The sequence below is a fragment of the Sphaerodactylus townsendi genome, linkage group LG11 (genome assembly GCF_021028975.2).
Source record: "Sphaerodactylus townsendi isolate TG3544 linkage group LG11, MPM_Stown_v2.3, whole genome shotgun sequence".
Taxonomy (NCBI): Eukaryota; Metazoa; Chordata; class Lepidosauria; order Squamata; family Sphaerodactylidae; genus Sphaerodactylus; species Sphaerodactylus townsendi.
In genome coordinates, this window is record NC_059435.1 from 2,531,994 (window position 1) to 2,551,355 (window position 19,362).

At 47.4% G+C, this 19,362-nt stretch overlaps 1 protein-coding gene across 4 annotated transcripts in view; it reads right to left on the bottom strand.

Moving 5' to 3' along the window:
* Positions 1-1,156: 1,156 nt before the first annotated feature.
* The window catches only part of G3BP2 (G3BP stress granule assembly factor 2), a 134,614-nt gene continuing 116,408 nt past the window's right edge, over positions 1,157-19,362 (bottom strand). For all 4 annotated transcript variants that reach the window (XM_048510643.1, XM_048510640.1, XM_048510642.1 and 1 more), the window contains 4 exons: positions 10,005-10,107; positions 5,438-5,566; positions 5,176-5,294; positions 1,157-3,858 (listed from right to left, as the gene is read on the bottom strand). In XM_048510643.1, coding sequence (XP_048366600.1) covers positions 3,586-3,858; positions 5,176-5,294; positions 5,438-5,566; positions 10,005-10,107 — 624 coding nt within the window. In that variant the 3' untranslated portion in view covers positions 1,157-3,585. The remainder of the gene's footprint in view (positions 3,859-5,175; positions 5,295-5,437; positions 5,567-10,004; positions 10,108-19,362) is intronic.

Genomic DNA, 19,362 nt, shown 5'->3' on the forward strand with positions numbered 1-19,362 from the left:
CCCCCCAGCCCTGAGGCGCACGTGGTGTGTGTGTGCAAGGGGCCTCAATTGCCGCTCCCTCCACCGGAGACCCCCAACTGCTCATGGGAGCAGGAGGAGACCCACCCCCAGCCCCCATTGGGGGTCTCTCCTGCGGCTCCAACCACCGGGCCAGCCTGGCGGTGTCAGCCTTTGGCCTCCTCAGCACAAGGGGACCACAGCTGGGCTTCCCCCAGGCAGTCGCCAGTGCCGCCGGAACCTCAGGCTGCCCCCCCATGGACCAAAGAAGGCCTGACTCGGTGGGTGGAGCTGCTGCTGGGCAAACAAGCCTGAAGAACAGCTGCAAGGCTGACCCTCCTCTCCCTGACAGTCTGGTGGTCTTGTTCTTGGACTCTGCAGACGCCCCTGGAAGGACCGTTCTGCAACATATTTCCCTCCCTGGTAATAATGAGCAGCGCTGAAAGTGCTGATGTCCAGGCCGCCCCTCGTGTGGAAACACCTGGCAATAAGCCACCGGATGAAACAGAGGAAGCAGGCCCAGAATCCACCCCCCGCAGAGGACCAATTGTTGCCAGTCTCTCAACTGTCACGCTGCCCCCAATGAACACTCCCCACCTCCTGGAATGCAAGATGTTTCTTTACAAACAGATCTCTCTGAACAGCTTCATCATACAGGCCACAAACTAAATGATCCTGTAACACTTCATCCAGATTTGAAAAATTACAATGGGCCAGCTGCCACAACTTGATTTCATTAGTAAAAGGTATGGTGTAGTGATTAACAGCAGATGGACTCTGCTCTGGAGAACTGGGGTTGTTTCCCTGCTCCTACACATGAAGCCTGCTTGGGTGCCCTTGGGCCAGTCAGAGTTTTCTTAGAACTCTCTCAGTCCCACCTACCTCACAAAGGTGTCTGTCATGGAGAGAGGAAGGGAAGGAGTTTATAAGCTACTGTGAGACTCCTACAGTTGAGAAAAGAAATATAAATCCAAACTTCTCTTACTATGCTGTACTGTTTCAGAAGGCTGTGGTACAAAAAGCTGTCTCAAGGTTGGCAAAATATCCTGATAAGAGCTACCAGTCAGCCTGAGCTAGATCAACAATATCTGTTCCACAAACACTTTGAAGCCCAGCACTTCTTTTCTGGTTGCCAAATAAGAGAATTCAGAACCATCAATGAATGCTGCAGACATCAGTAGTTTATTGGTATGTTTAGTCAGAACACATCAAAAATGGAAACTTAAAAGTAAAAATACTTCCCACCTGCAACAATTAAACTAGACTCTACTAGCATATAAGGCTTAACACATTACAGCGATGACGGTGGCAGTCCTTGGTCCGACACACCTACTAAAGCCAAGATGGTCAAAGCTCAGTTGGTTGAAATTGTGTGTCACTGCAATACTGCCCACCTCAACAAATCAGCAGTTTAACAGTAATGGTCAAGTCCTGCTGCTTTTTCTTCTCAAAGTTAATTTATTGAAAAGAGGACAAAAACACTATGAGTCCACAGTACAGAAGGTGAACAGTCACCATGTAAACTTCTGTGTACGCTTCCAATATTGTCATTTCATGGCATTTAAAGAAGCAAGCCAGAATGTGGAATGGCTCCACGGCACCTTCAATTGTCAATCACATGATGATCTTACCTGCATTCTTTGCCTTAACTAGATTCACAGGAGGTGGCAGGGCAATAAAACAGCCCTCAAATGTCCCGGGACATGAACCATATTGACAGAGCACAGTAGTTTCAAGGCCGCTTCCAACTTCAGCTGAGCTCGTGGCGAGGGCGGGGGATGGGGGTGAGGTGTTCATGGAGAACACTTCCAGGCGTCACTTGAAAACGAAACCGCTCCACACCAAACGTATAAAATTAAAAAAAAAGGAAATTGAGAAGCGTGGTCCAAATACTGTATGAAAATAGTGCAAGACTCACCATCAAACATGGAAGACCTCAATTTGGGGGTGTGCGTGTGTGAAAAATACAAAGTTTCCCCCCAATACACAGGAAAAAGCTTCAACCCAAAGTCGCCCGTTGTTACAATAATGCAGAAATGTTTAGTTCCCTGTTGCATCAGAAAGTGAGGTCTTCCATGCTTAGAAGTAGCTCTGAGTCATCGCAGACGTCTGCCTCTCCTCCTCCGAAGTCAGCCTGATGCTTGCTTCAGATTTCCAACGTGAAGCTGGGGAGAAGAGCTGGCTACATTTGCAGTTTTCTGGAATGTGCTATCTGTGCAAACAGGAACCTGGAAATAAGCAGACCCCTCACCCAATGCCAGAGTCCACAAGTAGAAAACACACCAGAGGCCGTCATTCCGTCTTTTACAAATCTGAGCCACAGAGGCTTGAAAGTCAATTCGAGGGTTGAGCAAAATGGGTGATAGTTCAGAGACCGGAAATGCCCGCTCGCTGGAGCTATGATGCTGCCTCATGAAAACTGCAGAATCCTCGAGAGGGGGGAGGGGGGGAGGAACAGGTTTTAGGCTCAACATATATGAAGCAAGGTACAAGCTGATTAGTAACTGTGGACTAAATGCAAAACCGCACATTCACTCCTCCAACTCCCCGCAGCCATTACTTCATCGTTCCTTCCTGCAAAGGCTCCCGAAAGTTGTTAACTGTAAGAGCGAAGCAAATATTCCAGTAATGTTTCATTTTTAAAGACACTGCAATTTTTATACAATGATTATAGAAACATTTTTACAGCTGTTAAGATTTACAGCACAGCCAGTTTGACACTATTCTGTACAAAACCACCAGCAAGACTGGAATGATGAGTTTGATAGAAGGCACCATCATACCTGTTCCGCCACTTGAGACCTTAAGACAGCGGAGAACTTCTCTCACTGCCCAGGGTGCACGGAAAAGGAACAGGAAGGAGCAGCGTGTTCAGCAAGCAACCATCCCTGCTCTATGGTTTCCTCTTCAGGGCTATGATTTCTGAAGTTTTACATTTGCATTTACTGCTAAATGGTTTCCTTCTGGAACAGACTTGTAGTCTCATTAAGGGTTGTTTGCACACACACAGAGATGGGCCACAGCAAGCAGCGCAGATGCCCGCATCATTTCACAAGCTATGTTTTCTTGCTGCTTTTGACAAATGTCAATGCAAAATGACCCATTAGTGCATTTGAGTTCATAAAAAAAGCACAAGTTTGTTGTGGGCCAAGTGTTCTAACAGGAAAAAGGCAAGCTTCTCCAATTGCACAGATTGCACTATTTGTGTTTCCAACAGCATGAGGCAGAAACAGCAACACTCAGAATGCACAGCAGAGGGATTTTTGATCCTTACTGAAATTGAAAGGTACTGAAAGGACCTTCACTCAACTGGGCATGCCCTTCAAGTCCATTTTTGTTGCAGAAAGTTTAAATGGTCAATTCTGAGTCTTTAATCTCAAGTTTGAATGTATAAATTAACAGCATGACTTCTTTGTGAAACCAGGGAAGGAATGTCCACCTCAATTTTACTGGTAACCAAAAGAGGTTTCTCACATCAAAAGAAATGATCAAAAAGGCTGTTTTACATTCCAAAGCCAAAAATTAACAAGAATGCAAACACAACGAATAGTGCACCATTGCCAAGACTGCCTGGCAACGGTGGGGTCTTCAGCGACGCTGGCCTGCATATCGGCCCTCCACCTGCCCAGATCCTCTTCCGGAGCCCACTTTCTGGGCCACGCTGCCCCGTGGAAATGGCCCTCTCCCATCACGGTCTCGCATCATTCCTCCACCCACTATTCCACGGGGACCCCCAGGCCCTCTGTCACTGCGGCGAATCTCCCTGCGCTCATCACCAGGACCTCGTGTCTCTCTCTCACGAGCAGCTCTTGTCTTTTTCTCTTCCACATTCAAGCGCACTTCACCACGGAACATAACGGGCTTAGAGGGAGGGAAACAAAAACACTGATGAGCAAAACCAGCTCGCTGAATAATATCTAAAAGAGTTAATCAATACAAGATAGTCATATCATAACGGGGAGGAGTCACAGTCCAGAGGTAGCCCATGCTACACCTGCCCAAAAATGTCTCCAGTAGCACAGCTGTGAAAGGTGAGGTTTCTGGCTTTAGACCCTGAAGAGCCACAACCAATCAGTTGAAACAGTCCAGGGTTTGATGTGCAGAAGCATCCCCAAAACCCGATGGAATACACATTTCAGTGTTGCCTTATGCAGACAGTGCAGTGATCTTTTCAAAAACACCTACTGGCCTTAACACAGCACTGAAAGCACCAGCACTGCACTTGAAGGAGACCAAATTAGAACTTAATCATCAGAAAACCAAAATCATGGCATTTGCCGACGATGGTCCTCAGGCTGAGCAGGCTCCCTGCTTTAAATATCTGGGGCTTGTCCTCCACTCCTCTGGCAGCAGGAAGGCTCATGTGGACACTCGCTGGAAATGCAGAGAGGAGCTTAACTGCCATCCCTAAATCACTTAAGACAAAAGGTGTCTTATACTCCTGCAGCTCTTTTGTGTTTCCAATTTCATTTTATCATTAGCTTCCCCCCCTTTTTTATATATACACACACAGTTTTAATATTTCTTATCCCTCTCATTTTATTTTATTTACATTATGCTGGACTATGACTGTAGTAAAGGCTGATGTGTGTAAAAGTATTTTTCAAAATTAAAATCATGTTATTTCTTCCCAGGAATAACTGAACAGGCCAAAGTGGCTTGTTGGGGGGTGGGGTGGGGGTGTATGTGCCAGAGCTCCTTTTCCCAAGCATTGATCAGCTTCAGCAATGCTGCAGAATCATGTTCTCCATTATCTGTGACCAAATGATCTATGTTCAGTCTAAATTTATATGAATTGTGTTCCTTCTTCCAGTTTCAATGTGAGAAGTCTCATGTTCCAAAGCATTCTTCTGAAGAGTTCAGAGCTTTTGAAAATACCTTTCCGCTTTCCAAAGTTCCACTCTTATCCGCACACCTGCCCTCTTTCCAAGATGCGCCCAAGCATTTCACAGCCTAACAGCCACCCTCTCAAGCAGAAAGCTCAGTCAAAACCGAGACTGCGGGCAGGGCTTTGAAATGGCCAAGATGCGGCTGCCTGGCCGATGCGGGTGGAGGCCAAGCGGCTCGCCTGAGGCCCGTTGGCAGCACAGGCAGGAGCAGGCCCAGAGGCTTCCTGAAAAGGAGTTCTGTCAGTCAGTATCCTTCATTGACATGCATCTTATACAACATGTGACTTACTTTTGCCAATAAGATCTTCTGAACTGGCTCACAATCATCAAACACTACAAAGCCAAAGTTTGGAAGTTTTCCTCCAACACCTTTAGTATTGATGCGAAGCTCTACAACATTCCCAAAGCCTATGGGGGGAGGAAAACCATACAGAATGTGTTGAATAGCAAGAAATCTTTAAAAAGTAGAATATTTGAGGTGATAATAAACAGCGTTTAGGGACCCAGAATCCCTGGCCTCTTTCCTCGACCCAAGAAGGTTTTAAACTTACTCATAAAGAACTCCTTCAGCTCATTCTCATCTATGTCATGGGGGAGGTTTCCAACAAACAGCTGGTGACTATCCGGGTAGCGAATTATTCGGCGATTGTCTGATTCATTCTGATCCACATCCCCTCGGCCTGCATTAATTCAACATAAAATATATAAATTTACATCAGTAGTATGCAGAACATCCGTTTTAGTGATGTATAGAGTGTATCACTGTACAGAGAAGACCCTTCACCCGTAAACATTTATCCATTCTGTATGTTGCATATTTAAAAACTGATCTCCTAATTGTATTACACCAGGATTTTTTGCAACAAATTTAGTCTTTGTTCCAAGGAATCCTCATCTTACCTAATCGAAATTTCTAGTAAACTTTACAGAAGCAATAAAGCCTCCTGCAATATGTTATTAGACAGATTTGTATCTTTCCACAAAATGCAGCAGTCTGCTAGTTCTTCTTGCTTTTTCACCTATGTTGTCAGAATGGCATTCTTCTGCCATTTGGGGAGGGGGGAAGTCAATTACCCAAGAGCTGCCTCTACCCCATGAGCCCCACGGAAGCGTAGGCACTGTGGGAGTTTTTAGACAAGAACCTCCACAGGGGCTTTATTCGACGCTGCACCAGCGAGTTTGCTGCCCGTTTTGTTTGTAAAAAAGATGAGACACTGAGACTGTGCACAGACTATAGGGGTCTGAATGTCGTTTCCGTGTGTAACAAATACCCCCTCTCCCTGATTAAGGACCTATTGGCCTGCCTTGGCGGGGAGCAGATTTTTACTAAGCTGGATTTGCGAGAGGCTTACTAACGAGTACGAATTGCCAAGGGGATGGAGCATCGTATGGCTTTCAACATCTGGCTAGGCCAGTTTGAATATCGTGTGATGCCCTTTGGGTTATCAGGAGCAGCTGTGGTATTCATGAGTTTAAAGAGGTGCTCCAAGAATTTCTGCTCAAAGGGGGAGTGGTCTATTTGGATAATGTATTGATTTACTCTGACTCCTTGGAGGAGCATGTCAGGCTGGTGCGGAGGCAGTTCTGGTGGCGCTCGCTCCGAGGTGATGTGGAGGCTTACGTAAAGGGGTGCCAGGTGTGTGCAGGGGCCAAATGGGTGCAAGGGAAGCCTCAGGGACTCCTTCAGTCACTCCCAGCCCCTGGAGAGCCCTGGCACATTATTTCCATGGACTTTATAACAGATTTGCTTAGTAGCCAGGGTAAAACAGTGATCTGGGTCGTGGTGGACCTGTTCTCTAAGCAGGCCCACTTTGTGCCATGCTCCTTCCTGCCTACGGCAAGCCGCATAGCTAGCTTGTTTGTGCAACATATCTACTGGTTACATTCCGCCTCTGATAAAATAATTTCAGATTGGGGCGGCCAGTTCGTGTCTAGATTTTGGTGCCAGTTTTTAAAACTGCTTGGCATGGAACAAGCATTATCTTTGGCTGTTTCCGCATGAATGCGGAAGCGGCCAGGTCGGCGTTTCCGACGCCAACCCCACGATGATGGGACTGTCCACACGGACGGTCCTGGAAAGAGCCGGGCAGCCGGCACCGCGGAGCGCCGGCGCCCGGCCGACCCGGCATGTCCCCAGGCCTCGGCGATGTGCCGGAGGCGCAGGGAGAAGGTAAGTGCCGGGTGGGGGAGGTGTCTTGAAGCTGCTGCCGTTCGCTCGGCAGCGGCTTCGAGGCGGCGTTTCCCCAACAAAGGCGCTTCCGAGCGCTCTGGGGAAACGCCGGCTTCGCGGCGCGAGGGCGGCGTGGCTGCGGTGCAGCTGCGCCCCCTGTGCGAATGGCGGCCTGGAGACGGCGTTTTTGCCATCTCCAGGCCGCCATTAAATGCCCGTGCGGAAACGGCCTTTGGCATTTCATGCGGCCACCGATGGTCAGATGGAGAGGACAAATCAGACGTTAGAACAGTACTTGCATTGCTACATCAATTACCACCAGGATGATTGTGTGGACCTGCTGTCATTCGCAGAGTATGCTTATAATAATGAAGTACACAGCAGTACAGGTAAAAACCCCTTTGAAGTGGTATCCAAGCTGTCCAAGCCCTTTACATTTTTATCTGAAACCCCTGTGGAGCCAGCAGAGCTCCAGGATTGGGCGCAGTCTATCTGTGACACCTGGAATCACATGCAGAAAGCTTTTGTAAAGGCGAAGCAGGATTACAAATTGCAGGCGGACAAGAAACGGTGGCCTCTCTCCATGGCTATGGGTGTCTGGGTCTATTTGTCGACCAATAATTTGTGGGGGGTGCAGGCCTGCCGTAAGTTGGGGCAAATGTTTCTGGGGCTGTTTCAGGTTGTTAAAGTGATCAACAATGTGACTGCCGAGTTGGGAGTTGCCAAAAAAGCTGAAGGGTGTGCATCCTGTCTTTCATTGCAGATTGCTCAAGAAAGCACCTCCCCCGGACGTTTGGCACCTCTGCCTGAGCGTGTGAAGGGGGAGCTACACCATGAAGTGCAAAGCATCCTGGACTCTTGCATTCATTGCAAACTTTTGTAATACCTCGTTGCCTGGACTCACTTTCCTGAGAGCATGAACGAATGGGTAGAGGCCTGTCATGTTCAGGCCCCCCGCTTTGTGTGGCCGTTCCATCGAGCCTACCCTGACCACCCTCACCCGTGAGGGGGGTCTTCGAGGAGGCGGAATGTCAGAATGGATTCTTCTGTCATTTGGGGAGGGGGAAGTCAAGTGATGGATGCTTACTCTCACCCCGGTGTCAGCAATCTCTTCTTTGGGCCAGTCGGCCTCGAGGCCTGGTTTGGTTCACATCCTTCCGGGTATGAAGTGTTTTCTTTCCTTTGAACTTTCTCTTTGATTCTGTAGGAACGGGGGGCTGGCGCCTTTTGGCCAGTGGGGGCGGGGAAACATTGGGGATTTAAGCTCGTGCTCAATATGTGCCTTTCAGAATCGTCCATCGAATGGTACTTTTTGGTTTCCAAATAAAATCTACAGCTTGCAGCTACAGTTTCTTTATTTTGGACCAGAGTCTGACATATGTAATGCAGTTAAATTTGGCTGAAAAATGGGCAGTTGATGAGGCTTTCCCAAGTGACCAGGCTGAGAAAGGTGTGCCCGTGAGAATACAGGTAGTGGAAATTTGTTTTCAAGCAGCTGATGTAATTCAAAATGTACCTGACCTCTTTTTTGTATCCTCATGGATCAATGACAATGTTATTCAAAGCAATAACATTTTTAAATTAAAAAGCAAAAACAGTGTTCTTTGTATTGTCAAAGGCTTTCATGGCCGGAATCACTGGGGTGTTGTGTAGTTTTCGGGCTGTACGGCCGTGATCCTCTGAATTTGCCAGCCACAGATGCAGGCGAAACGTCAGGAGAAAATGCTGCTAGAACATGGCCATACAGCCTGGAAACCACACAACACCCCATAGTGTTCTTTGTTTTGGGCCAAAGTGAAATACAACTTTGTTTTATACAGCACTAGTGTTTCAAGAGACAAAGGTTTCATTTCCCAATGCATGCACAGCCCCTTTCAGATGTGACAGAATTCACTTCCATTCACTAGCAGGGTGCCTGCAAGCAGAAGAACAGGAATTATGCAAGCAGTACTAAGAATGACTTATCATTTTTTCTGGATTGTGTTGGCTAATACCTCGCATTGCTATTCCATAGACTGAAGTACACAAAAGGTAACTTTGTGAGGACATTCACAACAAAAGACAAGCTTGTTTCTCACTCAGAATACAAAACACAACTGATCCCACTGTCAGAAAACATTTCCACTAGACAAGTCCTGTGTTCCAAATGAATGAAGGCAAAACTGTAGAACTAAGTAAAGTCTCTCTAGAATAATTTGTCAGGAAGAAGATTTTGTGCACTACGTAGCATCATGAAGGAATACCTTCTTTGGGATACGGAAGCTCTACTCACTCGTACCATGTCAGGTAGGGAGCAGATGTATTCAGATTTGGAGAGTTATATGTAAAAACAGCGTTGCACTTACCCGCAACTGTTGTTCATGGAATCATCTTGTGTGGGGACACAAAGGGACTGCGCATGCGCAGGCCTGCCACAAAGAGGAATACCAAGCTTTTCTTCAGGCATCCCTGTAGCAACAGAGTGTTCCCCTCCCCAGCAGTAGGCAAGAACATTTCCCACCAAAATGATCACAAGGTTAGAGGGGGAGGGAAAATTTCCCCACACTCGTTACAGCAGCAAGAAAGAAACTGAGAGGGAGCACACCCGTCCAGAGCATGTGACGGTTTTGGTAGGAAAACCTTCCTGCCCTATCCCGAGAGGAGGAGAGGCAGAGCCACAAAACTCCAAAGCTAGAAAATTCTATTGACAGCCGGTCTGTACGCAGGCCCAGGCCCAATGTGGGGTTGCACTGAAGATGTCTCCAAGAAACAGCACATGCAAAGAACCCCTGAAGAGGTTCCAATCCTGTTGTTTCCACAGAGCTCTTAAGAAAGGCTTTCACAGTCCAGATTTAAACTGGCTGTGGTTATGGGAGGTCATCAAACCAGGTGGGCAGCCCAAACGTGTAACAGGAAAGCTCAAAACTCTTTGTAAAATCAAAAAAGCCGTGTTGAAAGAAATGCTTCACCTGCTCTGGGCCCCCTCAAAGGAAAACCTGGTCTTTCCCTTGGACGTTGTTCACGCACACGAAGAGGCTGGGATTGGGTTTCAGGTTTTGTTTCCACTCTTTGCTGGAACAAGAAAATGCAGTAGTCAAGGAAACAGAGTAAGCAAAATCCTCAAGGAAACTTACTTAAAGTAGCAAAAGTCAGAAATGTAGTGGGGAAAAAATTCACTTATTAGTTCCTCTGTACCAATCCAGGACTGTGGGACTTGCTGCTCTACAAGCAAGAAACCAAGAAAAATAATCATCTGCTGTGAACTGAATCTTCTTCCTCTTGGCAGGGACCTAAAGCAGCCCCGGTTACCCTCCATGCGCACTTTCCAGCTTGCCTCTTCCAGCATCAGCCTCTCCCTACATCCTTTCAAAGTCCTTTCAAGGCCACAGCTAGATCTGAGTTCTGTAGTGCCTTTGGGACCAACAAGATTCCTTGTGTATAAGCTCTTGAGAGTCAAAGCTCTGACAAAGGAACATTCGAATCTCAAAAGTTTAAATACCCTGAAAATCTTGTCAGTCTCTAAGATGTGAGTGGATTCAAAACCAGCCCTTCTACTGCAGACCCACACAGCCGCCCCCCGAAACCTACCAAGACGGGGGGCCCTTCTCAGGAAGCATAAGGGTATCTAACACCTCTCCTGCATGCCAGGGCTTTCTGCTTACGCAATGGATGGGGGGGCTGGGGGGGGGGGAGATGGATGCCAGACATTAAGAATAGCAAAACACAGAACATAATAAACTGAAGGGGCTGGGGCGCTCATCATCTCAAGTTCAACACCATCTTGCATGGAAACCCTCCCCTCATTTTTTATGTGATTGTTACTGTACAAAGGTTTTCCAGTCAAGTATGAACACACATCTGTATTTTGCCTTGACCCTTCCAAGAAAATTGCTATGCTTTTGTTAATTTTAAAGCCAAATTTTTTAAGAAGAAGGAATATTATCAAAACAACTAGCGGGGCCGGGCCACGCGTTGCTGTGGCAGTTGTCCTTCTCATCACAGTCCGCAACCCACACAGATGTCCATGCAGGTCCAATGATCCGCAGCATAGCCTTTTGGGGTGGTCAAATGGAATCCCTTTTCCCCTTTTCAATTCACATTGTTATATAGTGGTGTCTTGTTTTTTTAGTATAATGTAACCCTTTCCATTCCACAATGGAACTGTCCAGAGTGCGAATCCTGCTTTTCCATGAGGCTGGTTGACATGCACAGTCCTGGCTTGGGTAAGGCAGAACTGGGGCAAGGAGGCTATCCCAGTCAGGCAGCAGAGGCAGGGTGGTGAGGCACTCAGATCAAGGCCAGCTCCCTGGGTTCTTAAAGGGCCACGTGCAAAAGAAGCGAAGCCAGTAGTGTTGGTTCGCCCCCACCCCGTGGATTTTCTTATAAGAACAAGGCAAACTCCAGTTCGCGTTTAGTAAAAGAGAGCTGTGGTGAATATGGGTGAGGAAGTGGGTAAGTGGTGGTTGGATGTGAGGGAGGGCAGAGTGAGGTGTGTGAGGATGAGCTGGATGTGTATTGTGTGGTAGCAGTGGGTGAGGCACAGAGAGTGAAAGTTACCTGCGTGTGAGGGGGAGGACCCCACCTGACGTCTCACACAGCAAAGTGTGTATGTGTTTCACTTCCACTCGTATTACTTTACTGTATTACCTATTTACTGTTTTCACTGCTCATCTCTGCCCAGCTGCACGGACATTCTAAGCCCTCAGGCCACAGACAGACAGGCTGCACGAACATTCTAAGGGTGACAGTTAAACACAGCCAGCTTCAGGGCCTGGTGCGCCAGGAAAAAGATGTTTTACCTGACTCAGGTATGGACTTTTGGCGATTTGAAGGTCCCATTACCTGCCCGCAACAGGGAGGAACGTCATGTGAAAATTTGGGGGCGATCTGTCCAGCCGTTTCGGCGTTAGAGAGTGACTAACAAAGTCACTGTTTGCTTTTTATATATATAGATTAGCAAGCCAGGGACTGGTCCTTGCATTTCAACCCCTTTCAAGTGGCACGATGGACTGAGTACTTGCTTAGATCTCAGTGGGTCAGTGTTGACATTCAGAGAGGCGGAAAGGATCATGGGAGCCCACTGCACAGTCTCAGCGCCCCCCTCCCCCCGCCAAGCCTCAGAAGCCAGCAGGGCTTTCCTGATATTGTGAGGCACAGAGGCAAGGGGTTCAGATCCTTTGTGCCTGTGTGGAAAATTTCTGGCAGGGAGCCCACGTGCCCACTTCATGCAGGTCACTCAAAGTATAACAGTCTCGGCTGTCAGATGAGGGGGAATTATCCTCTACATTGCCAGCAGCAGTTGAACAAATCTTATCTGACACCTGTTATTAGGATAATCAAAATTGGTGCAAAACACTGCACAGCATTTGAAGATAGTCTCTAACACCGTGAGTTGATCAGCACCCAAGTCACTGGAGAAGAAACCCTACAGACACTATTCACAACTATATACAAAAAAGAATTAATAGCTGTGTGTTATGTGCCATCAACTCACTTCCAACTTATGTTGACCCGAAAGTACTATATACAAAAAAGAATAGCTACATGTACATAAGAAAATCCCTAACTTGTAACTATAATTAAGAAGCAGAATACAAAGAATACAAAGTAGTGAGATGCATTTCTACTACCAAAGCAACACAATTTCTCCATCAAATCTGTGTAAATGAAAGGAATTTGATGGGAAGTTGGGCAGGTACAGTTTCTGCCAACGTCAAACGTCATTTTTCACTCTAGCAAACATCACAGATAAAGACAGGGATCCTGCTCTCCACAGTCCAAGGAAGTTCACCAGGTGGGCAGTTAACAAACAAGCTGTACAGTTCTGAGTGTGAATCCCCATTCCTCAGTCTAGGTAGTTGCCACTACTCCCTTTATCTACCCAAACAGCCCAACTAAGGGACAAGTTTCCAACCTGCCTTGGAATAATGTTAAGAAAAGCATCCCTGCAAGGTAAACCACTTGCAAAGTGAGTTTCTCAAGAAAATAGTTAACTTGGTAGCCAGATCCAATCCAGGCCAAGGTACTGGAATTAGACTGAAGCCTCTTGAAGTCAAACACCACAAGATTATACTTAAAGGAACATGAATAAAAAGAGACAGCGAACAGTGAGGATTAAAAGAATACGGCTGTAAAGGGGCCCTTATATTCAAGGGCGAGGGAGAGAAATTATCCCACCACTAGCCACCAATTGTAATGGGACAGGTGGCCTACAATCAAGGTTCCCACTAAACTGACCAGTGGGGTTTCCTCTGCCACCCAAAATATCCCAGGCTAGTGTTCAAGGATCTTCTTTTTACTCTGCTGGCACCATTAAAGAGAAGGAACTAGGAATCCCAAAACTGCTGTTGGCTGCCAAATATAATAAAGGATCCCACCTTACATTCGCTCTTGGTCTGAGGGGAATGTCCTTCAGAGTCCCATATACAAAAATGGAGGGAACTCAAAATTGGCTGGGATACTAGTCTCTCAGACAGGCACTCTTCAACCTCTCACACACAAACGCAGTCTGGCACGAGGGTAACTTGAACACAACAAATGAAATTTATTTTAAAAACAAAAGAAAGGCTTCTTAAACTGGCTCAAAGAGGTACTAACGCTTGATGGTTTCAGAGAGGTTCTTTTCATTTAAAAATTACAGAGCTTCAGATGTTACTTAGGTTTCTCACACACACACACACACACACACACACACACACACACACACACACACACACACACACATGTCTCTTCAGGAACGATTTTGCTTTAGACCTACTAACTTTCTTCACAGACAGACACTAGTCCTTTCTGATCCACAACCCACTGAATACACACACACCCTGTGAGATTCTGGCATACAAAGCCTCCCTCTCTCACACTAATCCCAAACTGATCTCACTGCCTCTGGAACGGGCTTTCCCAGACTGGTGTTGCACAGGGGTAGGGCAGACTCTAGGTCTGGACAGTATTCACTGTCAAGCCACTGACTGGCGTGCCACTTTGCACCAAACTCAGGGCCTCCTTTCTCTGACAAGCCTCCTCAGCTTGTAGAGTAACTGGACTTCTGTCAGCTAACACTGCTGAGACAGAATCCTTCAGTTCAGATCTGACAGACCGCTCTCTGTCAAACTCTGGCTCTTCCTGAATCTCTCTCCCAATCTTGACTCTCAATCTTGACTAAACTCTGACAGACACAGCACTATCTATTTATACTGCTCGCACTTTAGCTCCCCCTAACCCTGGCCATAGGCAACTGTGCCTTTCTTGGCGAATCAAATGGGGTCTTTTGTATAGTGGAGCCTGCTGTATAACTCTGGCTGTCACTGAGGCCTTTTCATTAGGCCTTTCACACACACCAGCCCTTCAGGGTGGGGCAAGTCCGTTACATTTGTCCCCTTTCCCTAAAACATTGTGGATTACGAGGTTGCAAGCCTCGTTGCAGCAATGGGTGTGAATAAGGGCTTGCCCATTTTAACCAATTCTAAACATTTTTCTCAAAACTTCACTTTTTAAATACCATTCAGTTCTTACCTTATAATACACTTACCATATTAATTCTTACCATTTTAAACTTACCATAAATCCTATAACATGCAATGATTACATTTCAGCAATTCTTATTACCTCTTTAAGAAACACATTTTTAAATTCAGCACTTTTATTTATATACATTTTTCTCTGTTACATGTTTCTTCTCAGATGGTAGAGTTACCAGGGGGTTCCTCCTGGACTACTTGGGACAATGCATCCGCCATGACATTGTCTTTACCTCGTACATGGACTATGTCGAAATTATAGACCTGGAACACTAGACTCCATCTGATCAACTTACTATTTGTACTTTTAACCTGATTCAACCACCTTAGTAGAGAATGATCCATGCATAGGGTAAATTTCCTCCCCCATAGGTAAGGTTTTAGTTTACTGACAGCCCAAATTATTGCTAAACATTCCCTTTCAATCACTGATAGATGTTGCTCCCTTTCCAAAAGTTTTTGCTTAGATATAGTATGGGTTGCAACATTCCATCTGTCCCTGGTTGGATGAATCCGTGGACAGAGTAAACGGCTGTGAAAAATCTGGCATCTTTAACAAGGGCTCAGTGGTCAGTGCTTGTTTCAAGTAGCTAAAAGCATCCTGACACTGTTCAGTCCACACAATCATATCAGGTTGTACCTTCTTCACACATTCATGCAGGGGTGCTGCATGGGAACTAAAGTTGGGAATAAAACGGCGATAAAATCCCACTACTCCTAAGAAAGCTTGGATTTGCTTTTTAGTTAATGTTCTGGGCCATTCTTGTATTACCTTCACCTTCTGGTCATCAGGAAGTATCTTTCCACCTCCGACCAAATGTCCCAGATATTTAACCTGTGGCATCGCAAGTTGGCATTTTGCTGCCTTCACTGTCAACCCTGCTGCTTTAATATGATTGAACATTACAGATAGGTGTTGCAGATGCTCTGACCAGGTGTTACTATACACAGCGATGTCATCAATTTATGCAAATGCAACATCCTTTAAACCTACCAGCATCTTATCTATTAACCTCTGGAAGGTGGCAGGGACATTTCGCAGACCAAAAGACAACACAGTGAATTCAAATAGCCCATCCCTGGTCACGAAAGCAGTCTTTCTCTGATCCTGGGGATCAATGGCTACCTGCCAGTATCCCTTTGTGAGGACTAAGCCGCCCCAATAGTTTCCACAAGTTCATCTACCGGTGGAATAGGGTACACATCTGGCACGGTTACCTGGTTCACCTTCCGGTAATCTACGCAAAACCGGATGGTCTGGTCAGGTTTTGGGACCAGAATCACTGGGGAGGGGCTTTTGCGCATGCGCGACGAAGAATAGGTTGTGCTTCTGAAAGCCTCTCGGCAGTAAATAAAATTAATGGCATAAAACAGAAGATAAAGTAGATTAAAACACCTCAAATTAAAGAACTTCAAAGCGGGAAGAACTGAGCAGCTCGGAAGAGAATAACAACAAATGGTGAGTCTATCTGAATTAATTAAAAGTTACGTCACGGGGGAAGAAAGATGGCTTTAGTAACAAAGCAAGACATGCAGAAATTTTCAGCTCAAATTAAAGCCTCATTTGATGTTTTTATAAAAACAGTGCAGAATAATCTGACTGTGCTAAGTACAGAAATACAAGGTCTGTCAGAAAAGTTCTCTGAGACAGCTGGCAGAATGGATAAGAATGAGAAACAAACGAAGCAAAACACGAAAGAAATTGAGAAATTGAAATATACATTGGCAGAGCTCTCTGACAGACAGAGGAGAGGCAATTTGCGTTTTATTGGTTTCCCAAGAATTGATTCGGATGCTGATATCAAAGCCTCATTAACAGAGTAGATAAAATCTCTTAACATCCCAGCAACACCCGAGTGGTTTGACAGAGTCTATCGGAGCTTTACAAGAGGTGGTAGACTCCCAGATGTAATTGCAAAGTGTGCTTCAGAAAACATTAAAGAAACACTATTTAAGCAATTAATCACAGTGTAAAGATGCTGGTTGAGCTCGCTCTTCTGATTGCCGTCCGGCCTTGACAGAATTCCTTCGGCCGGGCGAGGAGCCAGAATCCACCATAGTAACTTTGTTTGTGGCCTTATCTTAGATGTGTGAAACTAGCATTCCATTCCCATGAGAATGTGACCGGGTGGTAGGGGGGGGGAACGGTTATAACCTGTAGTTTTGGCGGGAGCAGGCAGTCTTGCCATCCCGTGTATGTGTGCTTTCTGAAGTGTCTGAATAAACGGACTTTGATTCAATGCCTTTTATTTCTGCTTCTTTCGGAATTCCTTACATTATGGCAAGACTCCTTTTTTTCATCTAAACCATTGTGTTGGATTATAGTGGATCCTTGGTGTTATCCAACATGCAAGGATTGAGTGTTCCAGTTTATGTGGAAGGATCGATAGCCCCCAAAGAGGGCTCCGAGCCTTCTCCTTCCAGGGTCAGAGGAACTGGGGAGGAAGAATCGGCTCTCCCTGGTGACTCTCTCCAAACCCCGGCTCAGTAAGAGCTTAGCTTTTCTCCAACTGGATGAGCAGCGAGTGACTTATAGCCATGAGTTTTATGAGACAGGCGGCGCGTTGTCTATGGATCGGGCCCCCGTCGATACCCGATTTGTCTCTACCCGGCATCGTATGGATTACAAACCCCGGATGCAACCTGTTGCTGAGGAACTGGGGTTGTCAACTATACATGGCGACACTCAAGAGTCCATCGAGAGGTTCCTGGACAAATACTACGATGCGCTCCCCGTGGAACAGCAGTGGCACTGCTAACCGGGGCGCGCCCTAAGGCGTTACTCACAGCACCCACATCTGCCCCACCGACCGGTGTGGGATCTAAGATTGGTCGGGGTTATCGAGCCCGGCTTACGTCCCTGGGCCGGGCGCAGCTGATCTAGGTGCGGAGTTGCGCGGAGCGGAAGGTGGGGCCCCTCTTGATGTGGAACTCGACCCGGATCCCGATCCAGGCCCGCCGCCAACGAGGGAGCGCTGGGAAGACCAGCTGGCCGCGCTTGAAGATGCCAAGAGGGCTTGGGAGCGCAAGCGCGAGGCTTGGGAACAGGAGCGTGAATGCTTGCAAAAGGAACGTGAACAGCAACGCAAAGAGATCCAGGCTGAACTGGCGAGAAAGAAGTGTTACGTCAACAATTCATACAGGATCTTACGGTTCATGACAAAGTCCTGGAGCATTCCAAACTTGACTTACAACGCAGGAGCGACAGTGTTAAAGCTATCCAAACACAAACCGAGCTGGCTTTAGCCTTACAACGCGCCGAGAGAGAAAAATTAGAACGTGAGAGGGTGGCTTTGTATAATCACCAAGACGCACTGGCACGCAAAGAAAGGGAACTAGCCGAACTGGAACGGGAATTGCGGAGGCAACAAACTACGTTGGCCAGAGCCCCCGTCCGGATCGAAAATCTTCCCCGTGCACCCGCTGTTCCTCCTCCACTCGGTGGGGCGGCGGCACGAGGAGCTGCACCAGTGGGCCAACAACCCGGGGCGCCGCAACCACCTCCGTTCCAACCACCCGCTCCACTGCCTCAAGGCCCAGCCCCGCTACCCCAACCGCCGCAGCAGATGCCTAGAGCTGCAGGGAGGGGTTTCTACAGACCTCCCATCCCAGCCCGCTTTGATGGGACAGCATCGAAGCTTCCTTATTTCATCTTGCAACTGGATGCCCATATGCAAGAATTTGATGACTTGTATCGCTCTGAACGGGAGAAGGTGCGAGACATTGGGTCAGTGCTCGATAGGGTGGCTGCTGAATGGTTCGTGACTCTTTATGAACTACAAGCTGACGACACCTGCACGGTGGCGGCCTTCTTACAAGCCCTGCGCCTTCGTTTCCAAGATCCGGATGCTGAAAATAACGCCATACAAATAGTGAAAACCATTCAGCAGGGCAATCGTTCTTTCGCCGAATTTGCTCGTGAATTTCGTGCGGCGGCCAGTAAACTCCCTCCTGACTGGCCTGAACGCATGAAATGTGAATATTTCTTTGAAGCAATGGATATAAAGCTTCGCGAAACAGTGCTCCTTTTTCGGATCCCACAGACCGTTGCCGAATGGATCGAAATCGGCTCGCAGGTAGCCGCCCGTCTTGCCCGTGCCCGCGCAGGTGGTCGCACTCGCCCAAAAGATTCAACCACACCGGCTCCTCCTAGTCATAAACCAAGCCCCCCTGTTACAACGGAGACCACGTCGGAGCGCCGCCTTGGGTTGTGCCTTTACTGCGGGGGACCTGGTCACCTTGCTGCAAACTGCCCAAAGAAGCAAAAACCTCCCCCAGTTCCTCCCGCTCCGGCTCCGCGCACCTCCATGGCCAAGCCCCCGCGCCGTCGAGGCCCAGCTTCCTGCGCTGAACAATCTAAAAGCCGCCTTCGAGGAGGAATTGGAGGAGGATGACCTGGCTGTCTGCCTTTCAACTGCACCAGTGGAAGTTGGACCTGCTCCAGATGCGGTGAGTGAAGGCAGTGCTCCCATTACTATTCTGACGTCTTTAGCCAACCCCTCTAAACATACACACATTTTAGCTTCCGCACTGGTGGACTCGGGCTGCTCCCACTGCCTCATGAGACCTCAGGTGGCTGAAGAGCTTGGGTTAGACCGGGTTCCTTTACTAAAACCTATCCCCTTTACTCAAATGGATGGCAGTCCATTGGGAGCTGAAGGTCCGGCTCGGTTCAAGACCCAGCCAGTGTTTCTCCGTTGCGCGGAGCATTGGGAAAAATTAAGCTTCATACTCGCTCCGGTAGCCAAGCACTCCATTGTGTTAGGCATGCCATGGTTGCTCGCACATGAACCAACCATCATGTGGAAAG